This window comes from Protopterus annectens, chromosome 5.part0 (genome assembly GCF_019279795.1).
Source record: "Protopterus annectens isolate FY-2018-M chromosome 5.part0, PAN1.0, whole genome shotgun sequence".
Lineage (NCBI taxonomy): Eukaryota > Metazoa > Chordata > Ceratodontiformes > Protopteridae > Protopterus > Protopterus annectens.
Window position 1 is genome coordinate 957,958,871 of NC_056735.1, and position 12,975 is coordinate 957,971,845.

The 12,975-nt window shown below is 36.6% G+C and overlaps 1 protein-coding gene across 1 annotated transcript in view; it reads left to right on the plus strand.

Moving 5' to 3' along the window:
* Window positions 1-12,975, plus strand: part of HGFAC (HGF activator) — a 1,210,481-nt gene that overhangs the window by 226,470 nt on the left and 971,036 nt on the right. The window contains exon 4 of the mRNA XM_044072728.1: window positions 6,656-6,726. Coding sequence (XP_043928663.1) covers window positions 6,656-6,726 — 71 coding nt within the window. The remainder of the gene's footprint in view (window positions 1-6,655; window positions 6,727-12,975) is intronic.

Consider the following 12,975-nt stretch of genomic DNA (forward strand, 5'->3'; position numbering starts at 1 on the left):
GATTAGTGTAGATGTTTTCTGTGATAGGCCGCGATGGTGCAGCGGTTGGCATTGTTGCCTCACAACAAAAGGTTCTCTGGTTCGATACTCGGCTGAAGCGCCTTCTTTGTGGAGTCTGCGTGTCCTCCCCGTGGTCAATTGATGTTTAAAGACATGCAGGTAGGTGCTTGTGTGAATGGGTGTGCCTTCTTTGAAGGTTGGGCATCAGGCTGACATCTCATAACTGTAAAAATCCACTGCCAATTATTAGCAGATCGGAGTTCCACTATGGCGAACCCTTACCGGGAAAAGCCGAAATACATTAGTTTTAGTATAGATGTTTTCTGTATTTATTTGAGACTGTCCCGCAATGCTGTTTTAAAATATTTCCTGTGATTCTAAACTCTGTAGTCAATGTGTTGAGTAATTGAGTATTGTCTTGTTCTTTTATTATTTATTATTAAATATAGTAGTATAGAATCCACAGGAATCACCACACGAGATGAACTCAGGTACACGTAATGTCTTCTTTATTAAAGTAAAAAACACAAGCGCTTTCACGTAGTTGTACTACGCTTCTTCAGGTGTATTAAAGCCATAAAAACAAGGTTCTTATATATAAAACATTTTGGCGCGCAAGCCAAGAAATTAATCAATAATGATCAATTACTGACTCATCAACAATTTACTCAGTGCGTTTGTTAAAGAAACAATATGCTGAATTAGAAAAAATTCGTAATAACAATAAAATCAACTAGTTTAACAGACCATGTCCTTCAAATACAAAATTCAAATAAAATAAATCACATTATACAAAACAACTGTCACGAAAAACCTCTCTGATACAGTAATAACATGACATATGTGCCAAAACCAGAACGAGTTCCGATTCATTGTAATTTCTAGGATGTCGAAATCTCCGGCTGATCTCAGCTTAAAAAACATAATTAGCATTTGATAGATGCTATGCAGGAAGACATGCTGTAATCATATTTGTCCCAAATATGTTAAAAATCCAGTAGGGAAACGACAATATAATTGTCTAAGTCATCATGTTCACCTTAACTTAATATTAAAATAAACTTAAAGTATTAGTATATCACTTAACTATAAGTCAATTCATGGACATAATTCCCATCATTTTAGACATCTAAGACATCCTAGGATGTCTTACTTTAAAAATTTTTTAAGCAAATGTTAAAACGCTTATCGAACCTAGCGCTGCTGTCAAGGCAGAAGCTTTAGATAGTAAACAAGCTGCTCGACAGAGAAATTCTCTGCTGCCGGAACCTTAAGTATGAATGACAAGCTAATCTGGAAAACCAACCAGCTTATCCCAAACTTAAACAAGATATTTGCCCGAGAAGTATCACCTTTCCAAACTATTCACATAAATGTTCCTGTCCTCGGCTCTTTGTGTACATACCAGTCACCAAGGAGGTCCCTGCAATAGAACCAATCAAAAACAACAGCAACTCGATGCTTAAAAACATTCCTCCATATGCATTGTATCCTGTAAAGTCGTGTCACCTCCTAAACACAAAATTTAAGAGATCAAAAACATCGTTGAACACCAGGACTGGTACAACTGCCCACAGAAACAAATAGCGAACTCTCCAAAAATAAGAGTTGGCAAAATGCCATATAAACTGCGCTGCAAAAGCCACGTTTCTCAATTTCTCCCAGATGTGTCACATACACAACAGGATGCGTACATCCAATCTAGAAACCAAACCAAGAACTGAACAAAAAATTAAACACTAAGGTAACTAAAAACAAAACAAGCTATCAAAAATACTATAAGGCGCAATATGAAGTTGCGCTTATTGGTGTTGTAATATCGGAAATAGCAAGTTTTCTCTGGTAGTCCCAGATGTATTTAGGGATCGGTGAGAAGACAGTCAAAAAACTACTTGAAAAGCTAATTCTTGTTAATAAATATATGTGAGAAACTTGACAACTGGTTTTGTTAATGCTTCAATATAAAAATAACCACTGAATCAACTTAAAATCATATTATATTATATGGCCAAAATTTAAACTATAAAAAATATAAAGAATATGAGACAATGATTAAAAAAATGTATAGTGAATATAAAACTAACAGACATATACAAAACATATAAGTAGGACAGGACTGGTATTGGCCTGTCACTGTATAAACATATAATGAATGTAACTGGTATGAATAACCAAAAAAATGCATGTGAAAGAATACATTTCTCTAAATAAAACTGGTGATGTACTAAATGAATAACTGACAAACCCCATAATATTTAACAAAATAGAAAATGTGGGCCAATGAAATCAAAAAGAGAATACAAAAAGGAAAATGAACAATAAAGTGGGGTGTGCTGTGGGGCAAACATCTCAACCCAAAAACCTTGAAAATCTATATTAACATCAAGGTTTTCTGCTATTGAGAATAGGTTTAACAGATACAAACTGGTTAATGCCAGGGTAAATATGAGCTTTCAAAGTGAAAATCCATTTAAGTTCCTTGATGGCCAACTGATTAATGTTATCACCTTCTCTATTGTTAGGTATCAGCATCTCCAAGACCTTGAAACTAAACATATGAGTTTTATGTTCAACAATATGTTTAGCTAGAGCATTACTTTCATGCCCCTTCTTAATGTCGTAACAATGATTATAAATCCTGTCACGAAGTCTCCTTTTGGTAAGGCCCACATAAAATACTTTGCAATTGTCACAAGTGGCTAAGTAAATTAAATTAACACTATTACAATCACTGTGGAGCCTAGGTACAAAGGTAAAGAACCCTTCAGGATGTTGAAAACTGACGTTCTTGGAAATATACGGGCACATATGGCACCGCCCGCAAGGAAAGGTACCCTGTAGGTCACTTATCCCATTATTATGTTGTAAAATCCTTTCTAGACAAAGTAATTGTTTCAGATTGTGGCAGGTTTTATAACTAAATCTAGGATGGTCGCCCACTATCGTTCTAGTAAAAGGATCCATAATCAAAACATTCCAATTCCTAATAATGATTTTATTAAGGTTAGCCACATCACTTGTATATTTAGTGACATAACTCAACTTATCAGTGAATTTCTCTCTATTCTTAGTATGGATTTTAAGAATGTTCCTATCAGGATCAACTAAATCTCGTGTAACATTTATTTTCCTGATAACTTCCTGTTTGCATTCAGTAATTAACTTAGTAGGATAACCTCTTTCTCTAAACAAGGCTTCTAACTTGTTGAGTTCTAAATGTAAAATATTCCTGTCACTACAAATTCTATATATTCTGTGCATTTGACTTGATATGATCCCCTTAAAGGTAAACCTAGGGTGCATACTTTCAAAACGTAACAGTGTATTTCTCCATGTGGGTTTCCTGTATAAAGACGTATCAATCTTATTGCCATTCAACTCCAATGTCAAGTCTAAATAGTGTATCCGATAAGGAGATGTCTCAGCTGTAAATCTTAAATAGGGGGTGGTAACATCTAACTCTTTAATAAAGTTCAAACAATCCAATTCTGTACCTTCCCACAAAAAAAGAACGTCATCCACAAATCTCTTGTACATTTTTATTTTACTGAATTCTGCATGTTTAAACAAACAATTAAGCTCCCAGTTGTGGACTACAAGATTAGCATAACTATTCGCACAAGGGGTGCCCATGGCAACCCCCCATTTTTGCAAATAAAGTTGATCCTGATATAGAAAAACATTGTTGTTAAGTATTAATTCAAGTAAATAATTAATCAGGATCTGCCTGTTATTGCTATAAGCAGAATTAGTGACTAAAATCTCTCTGATGGCTTGAAGCCCCAGGTCATTAGGAATACAGGTGAACAGGTTTTTAACGTCCATGGTCACTAAAAGCAAGTCTGTGTCCACACTATTTAGTTTAAATTCTTTTAGAAACTCTATCAATTGATATGAATCTCTGAGAATAATGGGGATATCATCTACCAAGGGTCTTAATAATCCTTCCACAAAAGATGAAATAGTGGAAGTTATCCAACGTTCACTGGAAACTATGGGTCTCATCGGTACAGGATTGATGTCTTTATGAATTTTAGGCAGGCGTTTAATTATGGGAATAGTGGGAAATTCTATCAGAAAATATTCATAAAGCTCACAACTTATCTGGCCACACATCAGAAGGTCATATAAATCAGTGTGTACTGTTCTAATGATTTCTTTCACCCTCTCAGTAGTAATCTTTTCATAGACCATATCATCTGTTAATAGCCTATTCATGGTGTTATCATAATCGGAAGAGTTCATAATAACCACAGCCCCACCCTTATCAGCTGGCTTGATAATAATATGCCTGTTATTCTTAAGAGAGTGAATAGAGTCTTGTTCAGCTTTAGTAACATTAAAAAAACAGCATCTTTTCCTATTAGAGGCAAACCATTCATAAAAATCCTTCTCACACATTTTCAGAAAACTTTCTACATTGTGTGGCAAGAGATGAATAAAGCTGCTTTTAACTCTAAAGAAATTCTTTAGAGCTTTTGTATCTAAAGCACTATTATTTTTAAATAAAATTTTCAAAGACACATTGCGGCAAAATAACCTCAAATCAATTAAAACATCATTCAAGAAACTGGTTTGGGAGGGAATAAAATTGAGGCCTTTGTCTAATAAAGAAAGATCTGATTCGGACAAGGCATGGTCAGAAATATTATACACTAAAGAGTTCAGTTTCTTTGTTTCCTTGTGTTTGTGTACTTTTCTTCGGAGCCTTTTCTTTTTCTCGGCCCCCTGCTGTTTGACCGGCCTCTCCATCCTGGTTGTTGCTTGACTGGGAACGGTAAAAAACAGTTAGTTGCGGGGGCTGTGTCCTTCGGTTTAGCGCCTGCTAAAAGAAATGCTTTAGCTGCTTGCTGGTTGGGGGGAGGTGTATCACTAGCAGAACTTGCATCATTGGTACAATTAGGTACAGAACTGTTAGGCATCGAATCATTGCTTGCCAATTTACTAGTTACAGATGTAGCAGAGGAAACTAAATTGGCTTCAAAATTAGGTGTTCCATTTGAAACAGGAAAGGAACTTAAAGCATTCATTTGATTTTCAATGTTAGATGTGTTCTGTATACGTGCACTTTCAGTCCTGGGCCATATGAAGACTTGACCAAGAGTTCATCTCGTGTGGTGATTCCTGTGGATTCTATACTACTATTTTCTTCACGTTTTTCCAGGAGGAGTCTTTGCTTTCCTGCAACAGTTCTTTGTTTTTTTTTTTTTTTTTTTTTTTTATTATTAAATATATTTAAACCTCTTAGTTGTTGCTGGTTTGTTTAGAGATATTTAAGCTCTTAGAGTACTTGCATATGTATTTTGTGACACTAAATAGGCCACTCCAATAGCTTTGCTGTTGGTCACACTTACCATTTGGATAATAGTAACATTACACAGTAGAATTGGTCACCCTTTGGGAAGGGCTTAATAGTAGCTGATAAGTAGTGGTTGGTGGCAGTGATAACTACCTTATAGTTTGGGCAGAAGGGGGTATAGCTAGTAAACCTGTGCCAGCCTTCCCCAGGAGTGTCTGTGTGTTTGTAAATAAATCAAATCTCAAAGTGTGTGTGTGTGTGTGTGTGTGTGTGTGTGTGTGTGTGTGTGTGTGTGTGTGTGTGTGTTTGTCAGCTACTTGGGCAGAGACATGCAGGGACATAAAGCACTGGTTGGACAGATAAGGTGCTGGAGGTTTTGGCTTGACCACTCGGCTGAGATCTTAACCCTATAGCTGTGCTAGTGGGGAGTCTTATTGGGGATCTGGAGAAAAAGGCAGAAACCAGCCCCAGACTGACTGTGATCTCTATGTGCTGTTAAGGTAAATTGTACTTTACTGTATGTGTACTTGTCATCCTCCCAATGTGTACATCCTCACTGGTGCTAGTGGTGAGGATTGAGGCTCCTTAATTACTGGGCCAGTGCAAGGGCATCATATTGTTTAAGAAGGAAATAACTTATTCATGAGACCAACAGTTTTGGTTTTCATTTCCCAAATGTCTATACTGCAGCAGGACCTCAGCTTATCTGATGTATTGGAGGGCTATTCAAAGCTATCCAACAGAGAATGGGTTTATTCAATTTGAGGTGTATGTATTGACATATATTGTTAATAGATGCTTGAGTAAAATTGCTATGGAAATCTTGAAATAAGTTGCTAATGTTGGTGATGCACAGTATGTTAAAATCCCCACTAAATAAGGTTTCTGCAGCTCATAATACTTAGTACATTCACTGGAAAGCAGATTTTAAAGATGTATTTTTACTGATTTTAAATACAACCAAGAATGTTCATGTTTGTGTTTTTTATCTATAGCTTACATTGACTTGTGCTTGTACAACTGAAATCCTTCCTGCCTCTGCAGCACTTTATAAGGTCTTTTACATAAAGTGCATTTTCAAGGATACTTCAGAAAAAAAGACATTACTTTTAAGCAAACTAGGCCAGAAAGTATGTTTGTGTTCTGTGAGAATGTAAGCTAGGCCTAAAGGAATATCTGTGCAAATTTCAAGTCTGCTATGAGAGAGTAGTAGAGCTTTGTTTGTGGTGTTGCAGAGTGAACTAAAGATACTGCTGAAAAATTAGAAAGATACAGGATCATACAAATAATAAGTTACTTTTCAAAAATATTAGAAATATTATGTTTATTAAATATCATGTTTATTGTGTTTTCCAGGTGTGCGACCACAGCCAACTATGATCGTGACCATAAAAAGGGGCACTGTATTATAGATCCAGTCATAAGTGGTAAGCAAGTTTGTATAGTTTTACTCTAAAATGGATTTTACAGTAATATGAAGAATTTCTTTTGGAAAGAAGCACTCTCCATCTTTGGTGAAGAAGGCTGTGAGTTCATTTCCCACACAGGTAGATGAATTGCTGACACTGAAGTGCACTGTAAGGGGATACTGCACTTCTGAGTGTATTATCCTTTGGATGAGATATTCCCATGTGTTAATTTGGTAGTAATTGACAACACATGCAAGTATGTAGTATGGCAGTACTAAAATTTAGCAAGAGCATGAAGTAACAGTGTATGTGAGCATGTAGTTTGGCAGCACTAAAATATATCAAGAGTATTATGTGACAATATATGAGAGTATGGAGTATGGCAGCACTAAAATAGAACAAGAGTATTATGTGACAATATACGACAGCATGGAGTATGGCAGCAGTAAAATATAACAAGAGTATTATGTGACAATATATGACAGTATGGAGTATGGCAGCACTAAAATATAACAAGAGTATGAAGTGACAATGAGGAGAACATTGTGAATGTGATAGATAATATGATACTCAAGATGAATGTCTCGGGTAAAGGGGCAAAGATGGTTTAACCTGAAATGTTACAGGGTCAATCAAGTGAGTAAGATAAAATTAACTTGAGGGATGTGAAAACTGACATGGAGATGCAAAAGGTATGCTTAAAAAGGTCTGAATAAAAAAAGTGAAATGGTATGACGAATTAACAGTTAGGAGGGAGAAGAATGACATTTCAGGAAGTGTAAGAAATAGGATTGTAATATACTGAACACATAAGATGTTAAAGATTACTCAAGGGTTAAGAACCAAACAGGTGAAACAAATACCAGAAAATGTCCTAAAGATTGTAAAAATCCAAATAACTGGAAAAGATAGCCACAGCTCTTGTGGAGTTAACTTTTAATACAAGCTCGGAGATATGCAGGTAAAAACCAAGTTGATTGATTTAGCACTTTCGTTCTGCTGACATCTGAGACTTCTTCAGAATCATGCTTGAAATTTCTAATTCTAGTGAGCTAAAAAGGCAGACTGCTTTCATATAATTGTTTTTTATTCATATGATTTTCAGGTATCAAATTAGGTATTTAATTGCTTTGTTATTTTTATGTATGTATTGTTTTATTGTTGTCTAACGTATTTAATTTCATACTTATGACTTTTTTTCAATTTTTATATAAATAAAGTATTTCACATAACGATCAACCAAAAGTGCATGTTTTGTGCTTGGTCACTTTAAACTGTTAGATTGCTATGGTTTGAGGTGGTGTGTCTTTCTATGTTGCTTCCAGGGTCTATATTGGATGTTCGAACTTTCAAAAGTTTGAGTGTCATATGGTCGATACCATATGATCGAACTTTTGAAAGTTTGAACGTTTTAACAGAGCTCTCTGTACAGCGTGGAATGGGAAGATTTCCCTTTTCTGCATTGCAGTGCAATCTTGGAGTTGGTATATTTAAAGAGCGGTGGGTGTGGGGGTGCAGGGGGCTTGCCCCCCTGCTTAAAACATTCAGGTAGGTTATTTGTGTAGTTTATTTATTGTTTTGTATGTTCAAACTTTTAAATGTTCGATCATATGGTGTCGACCATATGACACTCGAACTTTTAAACGTTCGAGCATCCAGTATAGACCCTTGCTTCCAGGTATGATTCTGAAGAAGTCCCAGATATTAGCAGGATAAATGCACTAAATCAATAGGCTTGGTTTTTACCTACATACCTTTGGGTTTTTATTCAAAGTTTTTAACTCCACAAGAACTGTGGCTGGATTATTTTTCATTTGAAGGAAAGGGTTAGTAGAGATAAAGAATGGGTATATAAAATATTTGCATGCGACATATAAGAACGGAATAACTCTTGTGGAAATACTGAGATCAGCTATGTTGTTGTTCCATGTTTTTTTTTTGAGATTCATTTTATGCTTATTGCATCATGAAATGTTAAATTGGTTTTACAAAAAAGGTAATAGTAAAATAATTAATCAAATTGAATAAGGGTAATGACTGAAGATGTCAAAACACATGTATATTGCCAAATGAAGGATTTAGGAAATCTTGTTTCAACAATAAAAAAAAATATTCCATATTCTGCCACTTAACATTCCATTATATAATTTTAGTAATACAGGCACAACATGTTCTGATAATTCTTTACAAATCACCTCGGCAGTACTACTAATATCTTACTTTTATGTTCTAGATTTAACAGTCCTACTGCTTCTGATATTTTATAGCTATTTATATGGGTTATTGATAACCCTTGGTTCTTAACCTCCTGCACCTTCCCTGTTAGATAGTTATTTCCATTATTTATACTCCTGTGTTCACTTCCTTTCTGGGTCTGTTGCTTAGTTTCACTTTTCCTTCTACTTTACTGGTGCTGTTTCAGTGGTGATGGTAACAGGCTAAGCAAAGCAGGTCAAATTTGTATTACCCCATTCAAAGATTATATGCAGAGGTATAACACTACACTATCAATGCTTTGGTTGTATTGCAAGAAAGCATCAAGCCAATAAAATCTTAAATGCATTCACACAGCATATTATGCAGACATCTCTCTGAGCACAGAGAAGCAAACATACACAGAAACCATAATATTGTAGTGGGGGCCATAGCAAGAAACCATCTGGTTTAGCATTGAATGAAGCTCAAAAACCATAAGGCACACATTATGACATGGCTGACTCCAAAAATATATTAGTAACAGGTGACTTCATTGTACATAAAATAGACACAAGCCTCATTGGATTTTGTAGAAAAAATTAGGGCATGTCAAGGATTATTTCTAAATATGACAAGGTCACTATTCATGCTGAAGTGAAGTTTTTAGTGGGTGATTCCATTGTCCATCCCAGTGATACCACACTCGCTTCTCCACCTTCTGAGAGCATGAACGCCACCAGTTAGCATGACAGGTTTCCTACCCAATGCCTTCCTTACCTTTGGAATGAATGGATTACTTCGGCATATCAAGGGAAGTACTTTCCTGACTACACTGAAAGCCACCATTGATAACACAACATGTGAACACAAATTCATGCTAGATATGCACGTGAGTGATCTTCTGTTTATAGGAAGCGTGTTTGCTGTTTTCACTACAAGGGTAATGTGGCTAAGCTTCTTGATTTATGTTTATTCATAAGTTTGCATTAACCTATGAACATATGAGCAGTCCAAGAAGATCCAGACTCTTGGGTATCAACAAAATATGGTGTAATTATCAAGAATTCTAGCAAGTTTGAGAAAATACTTCTGCTTAGTAAAATCTTTCCATCACCTCATACAGCACCTAAACATAAGAATATTTTTGCAGTCAGCAGTGGCTAAGGTACACCTGGATTGGGATGTGCATCCAGCTGGAGTACTTTGCACCTGATATGCTCTGCTCATTGGAAGTAGAAGTATCGGGCAGAAACATTTTGGGTGCCATTCATAAACATTTGTGTGCCAGGGAGCAGGGTCATATGTAATATGTATATGCACCAAAGCCTGTAGTGTTTCATAAAGGCTAGTATGATCTTTCCTTTGTGTGCAAGTATAGCACTCACTGCATGGCATACTTATGGAAACAGCTTCCTTTCCCAGGCATATGATATTCCCAATCACAGTGTCATTGATGTATTGGCTGTTACCAATGGGTCATGTAACTATTTCAGAGTGTGATTATGTGTCAGTGGCACAACAGATAGCACACTCACCTTTGGTGCAGAAGGCTTTGGGTTTTATTCCCCCACCAGGGAGGTGGATTGCTAACACTGCAGTGCAGCATAAGGGGGGTGTTTCACTTCTGAGTGTGTCATCCTACTGATGAGAAGTTAAACTGAATCCCTAGCTGCCTGAGTTGGTGGTAGCTCAGGTGGATGTAAAATAGCCCATGGCACCTATCAAAAAGAATAGGGAAGACACCTGATGCCCTGGTCAAATTCCCCTATTAGTATAAATACCACCTGGGGTCTCCCCTGAACAGAGGCTACAAGCATAATGGGACTAACCTGTATAAATAAGATACATGAAATAAGATAAATAAATGTGGCATTTGCCATTGCAGTGATCCACCTCCCTGCTAATATGCTTCTCAGCTATCATACTAACACTGTGCAACAGAAGAAAAAAAATCAATGCAACACCTACATTCCACGTAGGAAAATCCCTACTGGCAATAGAGTTCCCTGTGATGCCAACACATCTGCTACCTCAAGCAAACCTTTTTGGTTCAAACACAGTAATGCTGCAGAGCTCCTGCCAATAGAAATTTCCACAGCACTAGATCCCCCATTACCATATTACAATAATGATTGTACCATCACCATCCTGACTTGTGACTGTGATATCTTTATTTATCACAGCCAGGCATGACATGGTGCGCAATGCAGCAAAGACAAATAATACCTTAGCTCATAGTTGTTTCCCGCTGTGTTGTTCTGCAATGCCATGCAACATAACAGAGTACAGTACTTGTTATGTTGCAGACAAGATCAGAAATTAACTGGGCACTACAGCACATCATATAACTCTCTGTACAATGTACTCCTGTGAGGAATTCATAAAGAACTGGTGTCACGTCTGTGAATAATGATCCTGAATGGGACTATACAACACATTGTGTGAAGATTGAATGCCTATGTGCACTACGTATATGAATACCAGCAGCTGTCCCCACTGTTTTTTCCAGGGCAAGAAAAGATACATGCACAAGGTTAACAAAATCAGAAATGAAGGTGGCTTTACTAAATGGTAGAAGTCTTAACAACAAAATGTGTGACATACATTTCCTGTGTCTGATGGATGGAGATATATGTCCCATTAAATAAACATAGTTTAATATCTAAAATGCATATCACAAATTCTAGGGTATATTTCCCGCTATTACTACAGATCTTATAGAACACGTATTGGTGCCTCAGCCTTTGTTGAAGAACATCTAGAGGATAAGAAAATATCTCAGTACTATAAACTGCTCAAACAATAATTCATATCAGTGTCACTGCATATAGTATTATAGGACTTAGCTGTATATTATCTATGTTCACTGAGTATGATGATTTTCCTAATTAAACTCTTAAGATGTAAAATTCAATGAAAATACAATCCTCATGGGAGATTTTAATTAGCAAAACATCAACAAAGTAAAATTACATTGACATCAACATGGCCAAATATTAATTGATTGTATAAATCAAGACTATATGGAACAAATAATGTGAAATCGAGCCAAAGACTGACAAACCACAGATCTTCCTATACCTCACTCAGTTATACCCTTTATAGCTAACAAAGTTTGTGAAAATCTGGATAGCTATATTTCTCTGCAGCTGAATGTCACTTCAGTCATGTGTTCCTAACCAAATGTACCACAGGGAAATGTTTCCCTGCCTAGACGCCTGAACCCAACAATACTATATCCTTCTCCTCTCCTACCAGTCCCAACTAACACCATAAAAAATAAAATGCAAAACAATAACCTTAGTAGCAGACAACCTACCAACAGAGTACCTAAAACTCTCTTCTGAAGCTCTAGTCTTCCCTGTTTCTATACTAATTAACTGATCCATAACAGAGAACCATATCTCAGCCATCTGGAAGAAATTTTTCATAATTCCACTCCACAAAGGTGAAATTTCAACTGACCTATCCAGCTATAGACTCATAGCTATACTACCACCTCTATCAAAACAACACAGATGACACTACCTGTGGGGTTTCTTGCTTGTATCAGTGTGCATGGTCTCAGGACAATGTCCAAGACATTATACAGATGTATCAATGATTATGTAGAAACCAAATCACACTTCTTGACCTCAAACAAAGTCATCCAGTCTCTATAACTCCTGCTACGCTAGCTGTCATCTCTTCAGGGCAATGGAGACATAGAGTCCATTGTCAGATTAGAAGGTCCGAAAGGCCCTGGACATGACAGAGAGAAGCATTGTGATGGATGTGGTAAATAAGTGAATCAAAATAGGTGCAGTTTCTTTGAGCTCAGCACTTGTTCAGAACTCATTGTAAGCACTAAATAAGCTACAAATTGCTACTCAACTTTCCTCACTTGTCTAGAGGAAAACAGTTTTTAGTACTTAATAAATAAGCACCTATCCAGGCATGTCTAAGGGTCTGCTCCCGATGTTTTCTCCTGTCTACCTGATGAATCTGGGCATATTGGGACAATGCAGCAATTGCCTCATGAACACAGACAACCCTCTCCTCTTACCACCCAACACTACAACCTGTGAGAGA